Source organism: Arvicanthis niloticus, chromosome 16 (genome assembly GCF_011762505.2).
Source record: "Arvicanthis niloticus isolate mArvNil1 chromosome 16, mArvNil1.pat.X, whole genome shotgun sequence".
Classification (NCBI taxonomy): Eukaryota; Metazoa; Chordata; class Mammalia; order Rodentia; family Muridae; genus Arvicanthis; species Arvicanthis niloticus.
The window spans coordinates 27333956-27353789 of record NC_047673.1 but is presented as its reverse complement, the minus strand read 5'-3'; the positions used below and the strand labels follow the sequence as shown (position 1 = coordinate 27353789).

General features: G+C 47.4%; 1 protein-coding gene across 2 annotated transcripts in view; it reads right to left on the bottom strand.

The window, feature by feature from the left end:
• Window positions 1-8038: 8038 nt before the first annotated feature.
• Prag1 (PEAK1 related, kinase-activating pseudokinase 1) overlaps window positions 8039-19834 on the bottom strand; it is a 55047-nt gene continuing 43251 nt past the window's right edge. For both annotated transcript variants that reach the window (XM_034519828.2, XM_076914031.1), the window contains exons 5-6: window positions 15525-16285; window positions 8039-9310 (exon numbers count right to left, since the gene is read on the bottom strand). In XM_034519828.2, the coding sequence (XP_034375719.1) occupies window positions 8195-9310; window positions 15525-16285 (1877 nt within the window). In that variant the 3' untranslated portion in view covers window positions 8039-8194. The remainder of the gene's footprint in view (window positions 9311-15524; window positions 16286-19834) is intronic.

Sequence of the window (19834 nt, the reverse complement as noted above, 5' to 3'; positions counted from 1 at the left end):
CCAAGACTCAGTTAAGTCTTTTGGAGGAGAGAAGGCAGGTAAACAAAGAGGCTATTATTATGCCATTCATAATTTTGCAGTATTTACATCAGACACCACAGTACAACCTCTTCTCCTGCAACCGTAGTAGTAGGTCACCCGTATTAATGAATTCCTGTTTGGGTCCACAGACCACAGGGGTACTTGAGTGAAAGCCAGACTAACCACGTGAATGTCAGACCATTTTCTGGTCACCAAAGGGAGTGGTGTCCACTTACAGACACACAGACACCACACAGGGCCCTGTCTTGTAGCATTCTTTCCCAGGGCTCCCGCATGCTCTCGGCAGCACCACACTCGGAATATTAAGTGTCTCTCTGCCTCCTTTTTTTTTTGCCCCTTCAGAGAACTATCCACAAAAGAGAAATTCCAGACCCCACTGGGCCTGTCCCCTGGAATGTGACAATACCCCCCAGCAGAGCAATACTCCCCACCCCCAGGCTTGCTCCCCAGTATAAAGGTCCTTTGTAGGGGCACTTATGAGCTGGGCATTGCTTAGAAATGGTTAGCCTACCAAAAGGACACAAAAACGGCCTCCATCTCCCCGGAACAATGCTCTTGGTTTTTGTCATTCCAATGCTGTCCCCAGTGGGCTATTGCCTTTTCAGAACGGAGACAAAAGGGACTGTGGGGTGATAAGCCAGAGCCCAGCAGCTGGCCCAGGTCTTGGCTGTTATCAAACGTGTGATTCATAGTTGGGAGGAGCCTGCCAAGCCCAGCTGCAGGGGCTCAGCGAGCACTGGCTGAGAAGGCATCTGCACGGTGCCCTTTGCTGTGTGCGCTCCCTCTCCCAACGCCTGTCTCCGCAGGGAACCGTTCCGCCGGTTCACACCCAGCCAGCTAGCTTCACGCTATCCGAATTCAGTCAGGTGCTTGAAACGGCCCATGACTCACAGGCAGAGTCAGCCAGAACTAACAGCACCAGGCTCTTTTGTGTAAGAACGAAGTCCAAGTTCCATAAATGATTTCGATGAGTGGAGTCCTTGTTGCTGTGTTCACCAAAGCTCTCCAAAGTCACGGAAAGAAATTAACCACAGTGGAGCCATCAAAAAGCCAGGGCATGGGTTCACACAGCCCCGTTGTTCCTTAGATACCAGCCTGGAAGCTAATGCTTGAGTACTCTCCCCCCCCCCCGCCCCCCCTCAACAAGCTGTGGTCTTCATGTTGAGTTTGCTGCCGAAGATCAAAGCCAGATTTTTGAAGTGGAGGTTCAAACGCAAACACGAGCAGTGTTGCTCCAGGCACTAACACTGGGTTCAGGATGAATTTTATCATTGGGCTTAGGAGCCTGCTGCCAACACCAATTGTGGTTTAGGGTACACTGGAAGATTTCTGTATGGGAAGAAAACAATCTTTAATTTCCCGAGGGAATTGAATGGGTTGTCCTAAGACCTAACCCAAGAGGCAAGACCAGGCGAGATACTAGAAGATTTTCTGGGCTGGGACTGTCCAAGCCCGCAAAGGACCGGAGGAGTGCTGAGCCTTATTCTGAGAGAATGGAGAGATGGCTCTGTTTGGACTGTGACTATTGAGGATCCTGTGACAGGAGGAGAGCCAAGTGTACACAAGTTATCTCTCCATGGCCCTGAGATCCCCTTGTGAATGCCCAGATCGTTGGACTCTCAGATTATTAATGTAAAGCAGGGTCCTATTTGCGTATAACCTGTACAATCCCCTTTATGCCTTATGACTGCCTATGATGCCTGATACAATGTTGTTGGGCAGCACTGTTTAGGGACTAATGGCTGGAAAATGTCAGTGTGTGTTCAGTATTGGTGCAACTTTTTTCATGAATATTCATAATCTCTGGTTGGGTGAGTTTGCTCATGCAGAAGCCACGGTTGTGGAGGGCTGGCTTCTGGCGTCTGGCTCCTCTGTGCAGATTAAAATATAGAGGGGGTAAAGCAGAGACTGGCCAGTTTGGCTACTATAGAGAGTGGCCAGGAACAGGAGGAAGGAGGGATGGGTTGGTAGCATGGTGGGAAGATGCTTTTTATCACTATCCATTACTTTATGTTTTTAAAGCAGATTTAAAAACAAGAAGAAGAAGAGGAGAAGGAGGAGGAGGAGGAAGAGGATGAGGAGGAGGAGGAGGAAGAGGAGGAGGAGGAGGACGAGGACGAGGAGGAGGAGGAGGAGGAGGAGGGGAGAGAACACCCCATTATTCCTTTAGAAAAACCCAGGCAGTGTCAGTCCAGGATGTAAGGGGGGGGGGGGGGGCGCTGCTCTAGGCTAAGGGATAGCACAGGGCTTGCTGAACTGCCCAACCCTAAATTCCACCTTCAGTGCCACAGAGGGGCAAATTCTGAGTCCTTTAATCTGTAAGGACTCTGTGGACTTCCAGTTTTGAAACTGAACTCCCCACAATCTAGTAAAGCAGAAGGAGGCATAGCTTCACTGTTCTTGTAGACATTTTGGAAATGTAAAGACAGACAAGTCTGTTTATGATCCCAGGACATGGCAGGCAGACACAAATGGCCTTTCAGGGCTGTGGACAGTCACAGGACTGGATGTAAGCACATGGGGATGTGACCGTTTGTCTCTTAGTCTTGGCTTCTCCCTTCCTTCTCCATAGTCAACTTTCTCCACCTGTCTGGGCCCTTCTTTTTTTTTTTTTTTTTTTTTTTTTTTTTGTTTGTTTGTTTTTGTTTTTTATTTTATTTTGTTTTTTTAACCTGAATCGATGAAATCATTCATAAGTTAATGTGGAATTTTTTTTTCCCCTGGGACCATGAATCCCACCAAGCTTCCTTCTAACGCCTTTCCGGGATATAAGTTCCATTCTCGGGACAACACTTTATTATACACCGGCTGCCCCTTTACCTATATTAATTTGCACTGGAACGGAGAGAAGCTTAAGTTGACATGCACCCTTAGCTCAAAAGAATTTCATTAATTTTTGGTTTGGTTGCACATACTTTGTGTGTGTGTGTGTTTGTGTGTGTGTGTTTGAGAGAGAAAGAGAGAGAGAGAGATCTTGTGTGCATGTGTCTGTATCTCTGTGTGTCTTGGTGTGTATACATGTTAGAGTACGTAGAGGTCAGAGGTCAACTTCAGGTGTTATTCCTCTGATGCTATCCACCTTCAGACAAGGCTTCTCGCTGGCCTGGAATTCACCAAGTTGGCCAGCATGCTTCAAGGCTCTGCGTTTCATTTCATCCCCAGCACTGGGATTACAGATGCATACCAATATGCCTAGCTTTTATCTTCTTGTAATAATATTTTATTAATTTTTTGAGAATTTCAGGCAAGGCTTTTTCATCATATTCATCTCCTTCCCCCAACTCCTACCAGATTAACCACCACCTTTTATTCATTTGACCTCCCTCTCACTTTGTGCTCTCTCTCCCCCCCAACCCCCGCCCCCGCCCCATTAGTGAGCTCAATTTGTGTTGCTTCAATACTCTTAGATGTGGGGCCTGCCTTGCCCTGGAATGTAGATGACTTACCAGGTGTCTCTCACTACTTTAAAGAAAACTGCATCTCCCTCGTCTTTCCAGCAGGTATCCAATGTCTGTAGTCCTTAGCCTGGGGTGTGGGCCTTCTTGACTGTCTTCCTCTCTCCATGCTGGGTTTTTATCAGGCTTGAGTTCACACAGGCCACAACCATGGTGAGTTTATATATATGACTTCCTTATAGAGTCCAGAAAACACTGTTTCTTTGTAGTTACCCAGCATCTGACTCTTAGAACTTTCCGTTTCCTCATCTGTGTTGATTCCTTAGAAATGGGAGGAGGAAGAAGAAGGAGGAGGAAGAGGAGGAGGAGGAGGAAGAGGAGGTATGATTGTCATATCTCCTTTAGGGCTGAGCTCTCTGCATGCTGACCAGTTGTGGGTCTCTGAGTTAATTGCTATCTACTGCCAACAGACATTTCTCTGATGAGATGCAGAGATACATTAATCCATTAGTATAGCGATAAGTCATTAGGAGTTTTTTTAATACTGTGTCCCTTGGGCAGAATCAATTCTAGGGTTCTCCCCTAGGTCTCATGATCCATCTAGCCTCAGGTTCTTGGCCCTGAAAATGGTGCCAGATTTTGGTCCATCTCATGGAACAGACCTTAAATTCAACCAGAAATGGGTTGGTTACTACGCTAAAACTAATTCTACTATTGCACTAGTGGGCATACTTGCTAGACCAGTCATTATTGTGGCTTACAGGGTTTCCAGCTGGCTAAGACTAGTCTTGACTTTTCTTCTCTTATTTCATCCACAGCGTCTTCTGGTACCATGAAAGCTAGCCAGTAGGGATGAAGCTTCCAAAGCAGCACACACTTGATTTCTCCATGTTTTATAGTGCAAGTTTGTGGTATCTTCAGTAATAGGGGGGATAACCAAGATCAATGATAATAGCCTGTATGTTTGGAGGTATGTTGGTCAGAACTGACCAACAGCTAGTTCTGTTGTGTTTTATAAAAAGATAGGAGAAAGGTAGGGATATGTTTGGTGGAGGTGCAGTATGGTGTGTGTGTGTGTGTGTGTGAGGGTGCTTCTGTTAGCCCATGCTGAGGCATCCCGTTCCCCTGAGGGATCAGCCACAGGACAGTATAGTATAGAATAGAGTTTATTCAGGGCATGGGGAGGGGAGTTGAGGGAGTAGAGACGGAGAAAGGCAGAGAGAGATGGGGGGTGGGGAGAGAAGAGGAGTAGAGGCTGGCCATGAGCACACGGAGAGTTAGGGAGAGGGGAGTGGGAAGAGGGTAAGGGAGCAGAACTGAGAGAGCAAGAGCAAGACAGCAAGAGAGTGAGGAGGGGTCACACACCTAGCTGTTGCCAGGTAACTGTGGGGCGGAGCCAACAAACTCACTAAGAGGTAGGCCACTCCTGGTACTGGGTTTTGTGTTTGCTGGCACACAGTGTCTAAATGGGGAGGGAGGGGAGGGATAACTAACACAAAGGCCTTTGAAAAAGCCACATGAAAAAAAAAACAAAACAAAACAAAAAAAAACCTACTACTGTAAAAGCTTCCTGACACATGCATACATACACACACATAAGCATGTCTAAGAACATCTATCATGGGGATGGATTCCCCCAATGTGCCTGGCTTTTTATTTATTTATTTATTTTAGTATGGAGTCTGGGGCTTAAACGCAAACCCTCATGCTTATGTGGCAAGCACTTGCCCTACTGACTGACTGTCAGTGATCAGCCACATTTGGGCCTCCACTGGATCAACTCCATTCACATCATCTATATATTATATCACATCACCATTAAAAGCAGCAAGTAAATTAACATTAAAAGCTATGACTTTAGTGAGATTTACCTTTAGATTTCGAAAGAGTTTTAGATGTCAGCAGAGTGAAGATGGCCTGTCTAGCTAGCTCACTGACTCTGCTGTCTGTGTATGTTTTGGTGGGTGGAGCTGGAGTGTGCTCACCTGTGGGTGAATGTGTGGTAGCTAGCAGGTGACATTTGGTGTCTTCATCTAAGGCTCAGTGCCTCACAAAATCTGGAGCTTGCTAGTTCAGCTAGATCAGCTGGCAAGCAGGTCCTTGGAGTTGGCTTACTTCCCCGCCCCAACCCAAGCACTGACATCACACGTGTGCTGACCTGCTGGCATTTTTGCCTGGTTGGTGGAGATCCAAATTCAAGTCTTTACATTTTGAGGGCAAGTACTTTGTCTACTGAGCCATCTCCCCAGAGTCCTATTGGCAATTCGGTTGAAGAACAGATTTGAGAGAAGTCATTAGAGTAACATGTATCATCCCTCTTCCAAATTTTCATAATATTTTGTGCGCATGTGTACATCACACGGCTTTTCTCCAACCCTTGGCTCTTGAAAAAAATCCAGTAAGTGTTATATAAAGTAGTAGCTGGAGCCTGGGACTTTTGAAGCTGAGCCATGTGGTCCAGTAAACAAACTACCCCGAAGAAGTGCCTGTCTTGCTTTTGGCAAGGATGTTCGGGATTCAGCTGTAAGGCGTTGGAACTCCCACGGAAAGAATTTGGGCAAAGAAAAAAAAAAAAAAAAAAAAGATTCCATTTCTTAGCACAAAACTAGGAAAGGCCATTAATGGCAAAAACAATTACATATGTGCAAACGATATGGGGGCGACCTGACTCAAAACTGGAGAAGGAAAATGGGTTTAAATACCAGTAGCTACTTTTAAAGCCAAGAGGAGAGAGGGATGCATGCTCACAGTAGAAGTGTTTTTTAAAAACTGTGGCTTTGCAGTATTATTTTTTTTTTAAATGAGGGGGAGTAAACCAAGAGTCCTCACTTAACCATGGCCTCTTGCACCACGCTGCACCCTCAGCCCAGAAGATGTGTTGGCCTAGACACTTTTTAAGATGACAGTTACTCTTCCTACCCTGGGTATTTCTGACCTACAGCCCTACAACACAAAACTGTTGTTTCCGGTATGTTTAGCTACCTGCTAGACTAAACAGCATACCCAGGTGAAGTCTGAATTAACACAACCAGTTTTATTGACCCTCTGAATGGAGCCTGACAGAAGTTATTTGTCAAACTGCTATTGGCAGCTGTATGTCACAATTACTCCAGAGACCTGTCTTGCTGGGAAGGAGCTTAAAACTCACACATTTAGAATTTGTCAAGGGTGGGTATAAGAAATTGCACTATTTTAGAAACAAACAAACAACCACCCCCTTTTTTTCTTTTTCAAAACAGCTACTAGGATATTGTTCAATATCTTCAAACAAAGGCTCCTTGACAAATTTACTTTGGACTCAAGGGCTAGGCAAAGGTTCATTCTCCCTGGTGAATAGTTTCTTAAAATTACAGGAGAAAGAATTTTGCCAGCGGGTGCTTTCTTCTAGGCCGGGCTGGTGAGCAGTCCAAAAGTTAAGTTTAATTGGTCTCATTCCTCTCAAATAGAATTCATTGTTATTGGTTCCCTCTTCACACCCTCTCTTTTGTTTTTCCTTGGTTTAGTTACTAAGATCATTCTCTCAAATTCAACTTGTTCTTCCCCCCTGAGGTGGGTGGCATATTAAAAAGGTACAATTAACTCAGAGATTACAAATATGCCTCCAGAGACGTGTGTGCTTCCAGTTGACTCTGCAGTCCCCTGGTAGAAAGCTCCTTCCTTTCTTCTCCATTGTTTGTTTATTTTGAGAGAGAAAGGACAAGAAAGCAAAAGACAGAATCAAGGGTTGAGGTTTTGTCTGAAAAATTTTCCAGGATTGAACAAATACAACTTCACCAATTTAGACGGATCCTACAGAGAATCATGATTTCTGTATCCAAAGTTCCAAGACCTTCTGTGGACATAGGGAGAGCTGGTTTGAGCCCGTTTCTTTCCCCAAGTAACAAGTGACTTTGTAAACCCGTCCCCAGGTGCTACCTTCCTCCCTGGTGGGAGGAAGAATGGGTGTGTTCACATGGTGTCAGAGGCCATGAGGTGTGCATAGGGGGTGGAGTCAATGGGCAGAAAAGGACAATCTGCTTGGGGGGCTAACCACACCCCAGACTTCAGGGACACCTATTAAGAACTTTGTGTGTATTTAAAAATTGTTAGAGCAGCAGGGTTAAACTTTAACTCCCATCCCACCCAAGAATCCTGCTGTGTGGGAAGAGAAAAAGAGAACATTGCCTCCTACCAACACACCCAACACACCCAGGCTACAGTGGGTACTGCTCTACCCCACAAGTGCAAGATCTGGGGCAGAGCCAGATAGTACGCTCCTCAGTACTGAATAGATTCTACTCATCAAAGGTTCTAGTGTACTCAAGCACTTGGGGGTTAAAGGGCTTTGTGACTCAATTAAAAGAAATTAAGACTTTTTTTTTTTTTTTTTTTAATTGTGGACGTTGTTTTTTAAATAACAGTTTGACAAAAGGGTGAGGTGACTCCATCATGGGGTAATGGAATAGTGAGGCAGGAGTCCAAACTTGGTTCTGTCGGCGGAACTGTCCCCAGGACCTTGCATGAAGCTAGAACTGTACATAATTACAGGGGTGGCAGTGGTGGAGGAATGGGGACTCTTGTGAGGAGAGGAGGCTGGCGTGTGTGAAATGACATCCCCAGGCTTTCATATTTATATTATATATGTATATATATAAAATATTACATCCAAGGACGACAGTCATTTGTACCATTTCCCAGGGTAACCCGGATGCAGGCAAGGCAAGGGCATGGGGGCGGGCGTGGAAGGCGGCGATGGGATGGTCTGACTAGAGAGAGGTTCAGAGAAGTTGCAGGAGCTTCAGGGACTGCAAGAGGGCCCCTGGCTCTGCCGAGGCCAAGTACTGGCAGCAGAGCCAGTCCTCCAGCTCCACGCCCCGCCTACGGTCTACCGCCTTCTCAGCAAACTTCATCATCATCAGGGCTCGCTTCATGTCGATCCAGTTGTGCAGAGTGCTACACAGTACCTCCTCCGAGGTGCACGGCTGCTCCACCAGCTCCCTCCGAGGCCCCCACAGCAAGCACTGAAGCACCCGCTTAGCCTCACCTATGCGGATGCGCTTGATGGGATCAGCCTCAAGCAGCAGGTGGGCGAGCTGCTGCAGGCCGGGAGAGTAGAGGGACAGTGTGGGCAGCGGGGGTAAGTCCTCCCGCCGGTAGTCGCGCTCCCGTAGCTGGGCTCGCACCTCGAATGGGTTGGGTTGGTGGAGCAGCTCATAGATGAGGATGCCCGTTTGGAACTCATCAAACTTGCGGTACTGGGAGGCAGACACGATTTCCGGGGCCAGCCGGGCCTGGCTCTTCTTCTGTTGCAGGTTGGTGGTGCCTCCTGGCTTCTGCTTGGCCTTCAGGAAGTTACTGATGATGAGCCTGGGCAGGTGCTTCTCACCAGGCCCACCCTGGCAAGCAGTGGTGGCTGCGGGTACCGCAGAAGGGCACCGGGACGTGGTGGTGGGCACGGTGGGCGTGGCAGAGGGCCCGGGGGAGCTCTGAGGGTTGCAATGCGCCAGCAGCAGGTTCTCCAGACACAGGTCCCTGTGGATGATCCCGTGTTCCTTCAGGTGCTCCAGCCCGTTGCAGAGCTGCAGAAGCAGGAAGCACACCCGGCGCTCGTAAACCTCAGGCTCTGCCCGGTGGCTGGCCATAGAGTCCCGCACAAAGTCCGAGGCAGTCTGGTGTGGTACCTCCCGTGTGATGACCACCACACAGTCTTGCTCCTGGGCAGGGGGGTGTGGGGATGCGGCAGGCGCAGGGTCTTTGCTGGATGTGTCAGGGGAAGCAAGCATGCTGGAGGGCACAGAGGCCACAAAGTGGCCGCAGTCTTGCTGGATGTTGAAGTGCACCGGCACAGACGGGCTGCAGTATGAGGCTGATTTGGGTTCTGGGGTTTTGCAGATCTGTGGCGAGAAGGAAGAGTGAGGTTAGGAGCCGGACCTGTGGCTCTGCGAAACAAATGCCGGGATAGTTGGCATCCTCATACCAAGAGGCAAACTACTGCTTACCTTACATCATACATTAAACATCACTTAAAGGGACGCACAAGGACTATAAAGAGTTAGTGCTAAAGCATACAATTCTTAGAAAAATATGGATCTTTCCTTTAGAATCCACCACGGGCAGGTGGTGGTGGCGGCCTGCGCTTAAATCCCAGCACTCAGAAGGCTGAAGCAGGCAGATCTCTTGGAGTTTGAGGCCAACCTGGTCTGCGGAGCGAGCTCCAGGACAGCCAAGACTATACACAGAAAAAAACGTTGTCCCAGAAAACACACACACACACACACACACCAGAAGTGTGGTTCATAGAAGAAAATAATTCAAGCCGTGGTACTTTGGGGGCACTGTGGAATAAGAGAAATATTCCACTTGCTCCACAGAGTGGCTGGGATGGAGTCTCACAATGCTGACCAGTTTCCACAGAACTCAGCCTGACTCCCTATCCTTTCCAATGAAAGCAAGTTGATGCCAGGCGGTGGTGGAGCACGTCTTTAATCCCAGCACTTGGGAGGCAGAGGCAGGTGGATTTCTGAGTTCGAGGCCAGCCTGGTCTACAGAGTGAGTTCCAGGACAGCCAGGGCTACACAGAGAAACCCTGTCTCGAAAAACCAAAAAAAAAAAAAAAAAAAGGCAAGTTGATATTTCACCATGTGGCTGCTCTCTCTCTCTCTCCCCCCCCCCCCCCCCCCGTCAGATAATGATATTTGGCCATCTTCTCTTAGGCTGCCTTGCTTCCTAGATTTAGGTAAACTTGTAATGCCTGCTGTATGAAATGGCCTAAGGGCCGACTCTTGCAGATGAATGCAGGAAGCTGTGCCCTGCTCCAAGCCAGAGTGGCAGCAGGAAGAAAACAGGGAGTTCTCCTGGGAACAGGGAGCCACAGGGCTGGAGGGCATCCTCAGAGTTGAAAACAGGAATAAACAAGATGGATAATCTCAAACTTCCCTGTGGGAGCAAGCCCGGGGAAATCCACATAGCCATGATCTCTTGATCTATCAGCCATGAGCTCTTCTGCTCACACTGATAGGGCGAGCCGCCAGTGGAAAGCTAATAATCCTCTGTGAGCCTGACTCAACTGGAGAGTCTCAAACTAGTCCGAAAGATCCTCTTAGGCCTCAGTTTCCTTGTAATCACACTGGAAGGGACTGAAGATGTTCTCTGTGTGTGTCTGTCTCTCTCATCCTCTGCTTTTCATGCAATGCTGCCTAGGTTTAGAGAGAAGAAAGGCATCTCCCATCTACGGATTATAAAACACCAGCAGCTGAGGACCAATCAGGATGGTGTTTACGAAGTACAGTGCAGGCGGCCACCACCCATTGCCCATTGTGGATTCTTTGAGAGAGAGAGAGAGAGAGAGAGAGAGATGGGGGAGAGATAGACAGACAGAGTTTTGGGCAAAGTTTGGTTCATATACTGTTCACAGATATTTAAGTCTATTGTAGCTATATAGACCTTACAGCATGAATTCTGCATCACAGAGTTCATTCAGCCTCTGAAAAAAAGTTTTTATGTTTTTTTAAAGCTAACCAAGGAGTGCATAACATGTTAATGCATTAATTTCTCTATTGTGGAGGCAGAATTGAAATTTCAAAAAAGTATATCTATCCCAGAAATCGCTTCTCATTACACCAATAAAGCTGATTTGGAATCCACGAGTCTTGCCTCAGGGTCCTGGCCACACTGCTTTTAAATGACATTTCCCTGGATTTTTTTTTTTTTTTTTTTTTTGGTTTAACATTATTTATTATGATGATGATATATGTGTGGGGGAGGGCTGAGGTGTGAGAGTGTGGATGTGCGGGTAGAGGTATCAAAGGACAACTTCCCCTACTTCTCTCCCTCCGTGGTGGATGCTGGGGCTCAAACACATGTTGTGAGGTTTGTCCAGCAAATGTTTCACTGGCTGAGGCATCTCTTTGGCTTGGAACACTTTTAAATGAAAGAAAAATCTGTGAGGATGAGTCCTCACAAAACCGTCGCTTATAAATATAAATACTAAAGTATGGGCCAGCCACTGCCTGTCAAGGCCTCAGTGGACAAGTGGAGGATCCTCGCTGGGATCTCTAGTCACAGCACACACTCTGGAGCCTCGAACATGTGGGGTACCGGGTTGCTTACGGGAGTTTCACAAGATAGCTCCTTAAACCCCACAAAACTCAAAGCAGTAGATGGTCTAAGAAGGGAAACTGAGGCTGTGTAAGCTGAAACTATTTACCCGACTTGGAACCTAGGAAGAGTTCTTTAAGTCAAATGTATAGGCTTTGGGAAGGAGCAGACCGGTTTTCAACTAAATATCAACTCGGCAAGGCTACAAAGTAGCTAGCAGACTACAAAGGCGCTTCAAATACGGAACTAGGGAACTAGCGAACATGGGAGCAGGCTCCAATAAATATAGGGCAAGGTTTCTGTCATTCTGGTCACTGTATTTTTCGGTAACTGATGGCTATGTGACTGTCTTGTCTACACTCTGCTTAGAGAGCCTTATTTAATCTATATTGCTGACACTGAACCCAGAGCTAACATACTCTAACCCATATTTTTGCTGTAAGGCTCATCACAGGCTCCTTAGTTATGAACACTAACAGTGCTTTAGCACCACACTTGTGTATGTGAGGTGTTGAACAGCAAACACACAGACAACACCCACAATGAAAAGCACAAAATCTGAAAAAGAGAGGCACTGCATATACTAAAAAATAAAATAAAATAAAATAAAATAAAATAAAATAAAATAAAAACTCATGCTTTTGGTCAGAGCAGAAAGCACCTGCAGGACATGTCCTGACTCCCCATCAGCTACAATCACACACCAGGCCACCCCCATGTTTTCCTGCCCTGCGCATGCCCACAAAGGATGGGAAAATGTTTTGAGTATTGATTTGTGGGTTACAAATACATTTCAGTGGGCAGATTATGTTGCAGATATGGAAGCAGTAATGCAGATGATAGGTGGCATTTATCTTTTGTTCTGTTTTCTCTGTGCTCTGACTGGGGCAGCAGTGGCTCCCGGGGATTAGCTTAAATGATGCAGGTATGGTTTTGGGCACCAAGCCTGGCCCATGGTGAGTCGGCAATGGGCAATGACAAGGTTGCTATGGTGACTGTTCTTGCCTTTACATCTGTAGCCATTAGGTGATGGGGCAAAGCTATCCAGAACTGGTTTGCAAGTTCTCTACAACCTCTGACTGAGTCTGGGCCAGGCCCTAAGAGGGCCTGGGAAGGGTTTCCAAGGCTGTCTTTCCTACAGGCTACAAAAGGCTCCAAGCTCAGCAAACACAGGAGCCCAGAGCCCCAATTGAGCCACTGACATTTTGCACAGAGATGCAAATGAAGGAGCTGGGTAAACAGTAACCGAGCTGGATGCAGTTCAAAATCAGTGAGCAGGGCCTTCAGAAAGACCCCAAGGCAGTCACCCCCCTCCACTGGAGAGAATTGCCCCAGGAACAGCCACCCAGCCAGGCCTGGGCGGGGCATCCCAAGATCATTCTCCAGTTGAGATGAAGAATGAGGAAGGCAGACAACAGTCTTCACCCCCATGTCCCTCCTCTGCCACCCATCTCGTTTCCAGGGGACCCTGCTCTTGGTTTTAGCTCTATAACTTTCCAAAGATCGTGGGCTCAGCTGGAATCTCAGACTTTGTGCAAACTTTGTCTCATCTTAAGCTTTGGAACCAGAGCCCAGTCGATGTGTGAATAAGGAAAAAAGCCCAAAGGCTCAGTCAGTCAGCACAGGTCCCATAATTATGAACTCTACACAGCTGAGAAACAGCTTCAAAACCCACAAGAACTAATGCTCTTCTCCCCCTCTTTCTGCCACATATTCATGGAGTCAGTCTATAAGGGCTATAACATGGCCTCGGTATTGTAGGTCAACAAGCCTGTGATGGGAGGTCCCAAAGTCAGGCACAAGCAGGTGCCCATCAACTATTGTTCGCTGGGATTCAGAAGCAACACTGCATTTGATTTCAGTGTCAGGCCTCTACTTAACATGCATAGATGGCCAGAGCTCAGGGACACACAGGCGGCTGGGAAGGAGCCCAGCTCCCCCTCCTGTGGGCTCTCGGATGATTGTATTCCGTCTAGACTGCACGGCTAATGAAGTGGAGCAGCTGCACGCGCCGAATGAGGCTCACAGCTCCCCGCCCCCCATCGCCAGACCAGGCACATTTACAAAGCAATAACGCCTTTTCTAATTACAGTATCGCTTCATGAGTATTTGATGCTGTTCTCCAAACTTCATTTTTTCCCCCCCACTGGTTCAGTGGAATGCTGCTTTTCCAGGAAAGTCAAATAGGAAACCTCTGGGACTCTCTTCATTGGAGATCAAGGCTTATGTTCAGGTTTTCTCCTGGCTTAAACTCCCAGTGCAATAAGGAGGAGTGCTTGCTTCTATCAACCTCTGGGAAAGCCTAACTATGTGTTATATAGTGGGAAAAATTGAAAATTGGCTCTAGATTCCAAGCTACTTGGCACAATAACTAGTAGATCGGGAAAGAGTCTCTGCTCAAGGTTTGAACTCAGTGTTAGGCCCTCCACTCAGTTCTTGCCATGTAATCCCTGTCACTTTCTTTGAATTAAGTTCCTTCAGGATTGCCCGAGACTTCCAGGTTTAGCACCAGGAGGTAAGGTGAGGGCAGGAGACAAGGAAAGGAAGACTGGGGGATGAGTCACACAGCAAGTTCTCACCCTCCCTGAACATCTCAACTCCTGTCTGCCCTCTCCTCTCACAAACTCCACATGGTCACCTGGGCGTTCAGTTCGTCTTGTTCAGATCATTTTTCAACCACCCTCTCCCCTCCGGATGGCCCCCAATTTCAAACAGGGGCAGCAAGAAACACTTGTAATCACAACAGGGAAACAAGGGAGACTCCATGAAGGCTTGCTGAGCCAGAGGTTGGGGAGAGCGTTCAATGCACTTCAGACGCGCCATATTTGCAAGTCGAATAATGGGCACTTTAGAACGTAGCTTCTGTAGAAGTCAAGAAGTAAATATACTGGATATAGCCGTCCTAACAGAAAAAGAATGGGCCCTTTTCATTTTAACACAGAATTTAGCTTACCCAGAAGGCAGCTTCTGGGTTCAGACCTGAAGTGGCAGTGAAGGACTAATACCTTAGAAGCATAGAAGGTCCCTTGGGGCAGCTGCCTTCTTCCTCCCTTCCCTCCCTCTTCATTTCCTGTGGCATTGGTGATTAAAGCAGGGGCCTCACATATGCTAAGCAAGTGATTTACTACTGAGCTACATCCCAACCCCCGCATTTCCTTTGTAAGACAAGAGCCTTGCTGACTTATTCAGATGGGCCCTGAGCTCACTGTGTAGCCCAGTCAGGCTGTGAACCTTAGATTGTCCTACTTCAGCCTCCGTAGTAGTTGGGACCACCAAGCCAGGCAGTATTTTCTCATTACCAGTGCCTACTCTCTTGGCCACAACCTGATCCAAGTCTTCTGTGATCCTGGTACCTGTTAGCTACACAGAGCATCCTAGTAGCTGACCCTGTACCCTCTTTACAGAGGGTGGCTTCTGAATGCACACAGGTCCCTTGGACATACTCGTCAGGGCTCTCAGCCATCTTGTCTGGTGGTATCATAAGTTCCTTCAAAGAAAAATCTCAAGAAAGATTCCTTGCACCACCCAAGAATCAAACTGGAACCGTAAATACTAAGCAAATATTTACCGTTGCTTATACTGTTCAGGATGATGTATGTCTGAGTCTAATGCTCTTGCTCCCATCACTTAACAAGCAGGCACCTTAACTGTCCTTTTCTCTCACTGGATTATAAGCTCTGTAAGGAAGCTTATAATGTTCACACCTCAAGCTTCCTATCTTTGTGAAATACCCAACACGGAGTAAAAACCCGCTGAGTACTTGAGTGAACCGTGCTACACTAAGCTGTTGCCTATAGCAACCTGGACTACAAACCTAAGGGCACACGGACCATATCATATGCTCATGCTAGCAATTTCACGGCGCTACTTCCCAGGGCCAGGCAGAGAGTGAGATCACCAAGTACCAAGTGTAAAGGCAAGCTGGCTAACTAGCCTGCTTCCAAAAGTTTGGAGATGTGAAAAGACTTGCCAGATGGTGAGACCATCGAATGGAAGGAGGGTAGTACCTACTTTCACAGCATAGGTGCTGCCTGGGTCCTCGGAGCAGGTGGCACAGTAGTAAATTGCATCCCCCGAGTCACAACAAGGTTTGTTGCACGTCAGCTTGAAGAGTGACCAGGTATTCTCGTTGAAGCGCAGTTCCTTTTTCTGGCCACCCATGAAGAGGTCTTCACACTTGGTCACTAGGCGGGCCAGGGACTGTGTGTACAGACCCCCAAGCTTGGCATAGGTGCCCTCTTTGCTGCTGATGCTACTCAGCAGGCTGTGCAGGTGAAGCTGGGTATTGCTGGAGGAGGCCTGGCTGGACACGCTGAGCTGGGAAGACGACGTGGAGGCGGCCGCTCTGCACTGGAGACTGGGGCTCCCACAGGCGCTGCCTTTGCTGTTTGCCAGCCCCAGAGCTGGGGCCCAGGGAGCACTGCCTTTGAAAGCTTTCTCCAAAGGCTCAGAAGAGGAGAAGACATGGTGGGAATGGTTTCCAGGGTTCAAGGAACAGCTAAAAGGAGGCTCGTCATGGGCACAAACATTGCTTTCTGAGTGGCTTAGGTTTAGCTTGGGACTTGCTGTCCGTGGCTTAGGGGAACCTTGGGTCCAGAAGAAGCCATCAGGGGAAGAGGCCGCACGGCTCACTATCTTTTTCTGGGGCAGAGGAGGCGGCTGCGCAGGACCACTAGGAGACACATCCTCTGTGGAGCCTGACGGAAAAGGGACAGGAGCAAAGAGTTTTTTCCCGCTGATGGTGGGTGAGTGGGTGGGTTCATATGATGGACCTAAAAAACAAAAAGGAGAAACCATCAGGCTGGAGATCAAGGCCAGTGGCTCGGGTGTTGCGGGATCTTTTCATTGGCCAAAGCAATTATTTTATCGTACTTCTTTTCTATTTCTTTAAATGGCGTATGCACAGCAAACACACTGTAAACTGCATGAGTGGTACGCACTGTCAGTGATGTCTCCCTGTGCCCTAAACTGTGCCCTAAACTGCCTTTAGCACTAAGCACCTCTCAGAGGACTTCTCAGCCAGCAATCTCTCATGCATTGTCCTGAGATCCCAAGTAAATCTGCATGCATGGGAGCACCCAACTCTTTGGAATGGAGCTTTTCTTGCACGTCTTGGAGAGATTTGATCTACTTCATCCTCTGAAATAGCAGAGCCGTAATAGATTACTATAGGTCAGCATCATTTTTTAACAAGCCATCTCTTGATAGACACCGGGGTGATTCTAAAGCCTTGAGAAAAATGCCGTTAAGGGCAATAGTAAATTTGAACACACGTATCCTGAGTCCGCTTTTTAAAACGTCAGGTTTAAGAGAGTATCATTTACCAGAGCAAATGAACATGCTTCCCACCCATCTTTTATGTCTGTGTTTCTGTGACGTGTGTATGTGCATGTACAGGCACGCACAAGAACACATCTGTGTGCATCAATTTGGAAGCCAAAGGTCCACCATGGATGTCATTTCTCATGTGTCATTTACGCTGCTTTTTAAGAAAGGGTCTCTTAACTGGCAGGATGCTCACCCATTAGATGACCAAGCTGGCCAACAAGTCCCAGGAATAATCAATCCTATCTCTGTTTCTCCAACACTGGAATTACAGGTGATGTCATCACAAACCATGTGTATGTGTGCGTGTGCGTGTTTAACATGGGTTCTGGACCTCATGTCTTCATGCCCATGTAACATGGCAAACACTTTAACAACTGTGCCATCTCTCCAGTATAAATCTCTCTATGTGTTCGTGTGCAGTTCTTTGGGCTTTTACAAATACCTTTGTGATGTTAGAGAAAGGCAAGTCTGTAGACATTTTAGAAATCAGAAGGACCAGAAATTCAAAAATCATCTTCAGTTCAAGTTCAAGGCTAGCCTGGGCTACAATGAGGCCCTATCTCAAGACAAACAAGAGAACCAAACAAACAGTAGACATGGAGGGTGGCACACTGTCCTCCTTGCCCTCTTCCAGCCTGCAGTGGCTTTAGCTCTCACTTCCTGGTTTATCACAGTTGATCAGGATCAAGGCAGCTGTCCTTCGCACCTGGCTTTGCTTAGCTAAAGGCTGGCAGGCTCAGGGGTGTTGGGGTTCCTGCCAGCAAGGCTAAGCGGATGGCTTAGGTTCCTCCCAGGAGGCTTGGGTTAATAAAAGCAGCAGCGGGGACAACAGGCTTTCCATGTCTAGGAAGTGTCCCCTCACAGTCACAGCAGACCGTGTTCCAGAACCAGCCAGTGTAAGGCAGGGAGAGGACACTGGAATCTGACCTTAGCAGGCTCTACAAACCTGGAGTCCTCAGGTCTCCTGTCTCATGCTCCCAGGGAAGTGGCTCTGCTCCCACGGACCCGGTCGGTAATGGGGACAAAGTTTATAGGTGATTCATTTCCTCTATATTCTAGCAAGAAAAGTGGAGGGAGGAGGGGTATTGCTTCCTCATACCCTGGCTAAAAAAAGTCACCTGCCTATGAGGTTCCCCAAGTCCAGAAGGCTTTTGCTAGTGAGTCCCTATGTTCAGAAGCAAGAAGGCAAGTGCTTTAGATCCATCTATTTCCTCATCTCGTTGCCTTCTGGGTACCAGAAATCAGCCAATGTATTATCACTAGTGCAAGGATTGTGAGTGCAATGGTGTGAAATCTGAAGACTGGGCTTGTGCCCCAACCAATACCTCTGGGGTCAGAGGCAGCGCGCCCAGAGTCAAGGTTCCTTTCCCTGCCTCATTTGAGGAGCCAGTGGAGCTGCTAACCAGTCAGTGTCTTGGCTTGTCTGTTCTTTATAAGCCTTGCTCTGATTTCCTAAGCTTGATGAGGTCTGTCCTCACCTTTAATGTCAACTCTCTGGATGTCACCAACATGCCCCACTTTATGCTTCTACTAGGGATTAAGGGCAAAGGGCAGGAATAAACTAGTCATATCCAGCTGAATTTCCTCCAAAAAAAGAAAAAAAAAATGCCTGGATTGTACTATTTGGAATTCCACCATTAAAATCTATGGATTTCAGCAACTCTCCATTGCAACCTTTCTGAATAAGCATTTTGTCTGACATCCATCCCAGAACCCCCTGTGCCAATCTCTAGGCAGGTGTCTAACTTGCTCCCATCATGCCTTTCTCCAACTCTAATTCCTACACTGGAGGTTGGTCAACTTCCTAATCGGGAACAATGGAGGGATGCGTTAAAAAGAAATCCATCTCACAGGCATTCCAAGAAGAATCAAAAATGTCAGTTAGAGACCCTGTACAGAAGCAGTGTTCAAGCACCTGAGAGAAAGGCTGCCCCCCCACCCTATTCTATGTCCCCATGACAATCCTATAGGAACAAAGTTGGTGGACAATTTTGACTGGATCTAGATTCTATAGCTTCGTGGGCAAATCTGGTAAGTACTAGGTGTTCTGAGGCGTGTACGGCACCAAAGATTGGCATGTAGGCTGCTCAAATACGCTTAACGTCTTAGACGCTGTGAATTTGTGCTCTGATGACCCAGCTAACAAGGGGGCACTGCAGAAACGCTCCCGAATCACAGACCGGCCCAGCAGAAGGGAAAAGCATGAACCTGCACAAAACTTATCAGTGATAGGTGACTCCCTTCAAGGGTGGACTTCCTGTATCCAAACTGGCCATTATATATATACACACACATGAGGATTTTCATATTTTTGAAAGGGATCCGAGTTTGAGCTCCAGAACCCACGTCAAGAGAAAAGCTTGTAATTCCACCACTAGTGTTGAGGAGGGGAGACAGGCAGATTTCTGAGGGCTTGTCCTTCTAGGCTTCTTTGTCAGTTTCAGATCAATGAGACTGTTCCTTAAACCTTAAACTTTAAAGCCACCACCGCCAGCAAAACATAGGGGATCCGCAAGGTTGTTCTCTGACCTTTATACAAACGTGCACACATGTGCACAGGCCTCTACCTATGGAACCACAGCTGGTGAGAAGCCCCCACGGTGAGCTACAGATACCTCAGGCTATTATAATCTCTCCAGGATGGGTGTACTCTAGTACATTCTAGTTTGAAATGGATGCTAAAATGTGATCTTCCACATGGAACTGGTTTTTCTAGGTGTCACTCCAGGGTGAGAGGGAACTGACCCTGTCATTTTCTTGACTCTTTCTCAGAGAGCCATTTCTTCAAGGGTGCTCTGGGCAAATAGCCTTTGGATGATACGTTGCCTAAGTCATTATTCATAGCGGCTGCTATGGTCTGCACTCACCAAGAAGAGGACAAACATACCCTGGACAACTGAAATGCTTTCGTAAGTTACAGATAAGCCATCTGTCTGGGAAAATCTACCTAAAAAGAAAACCCGAATGGCTTTGGCCAATGGACAGAAAGACTC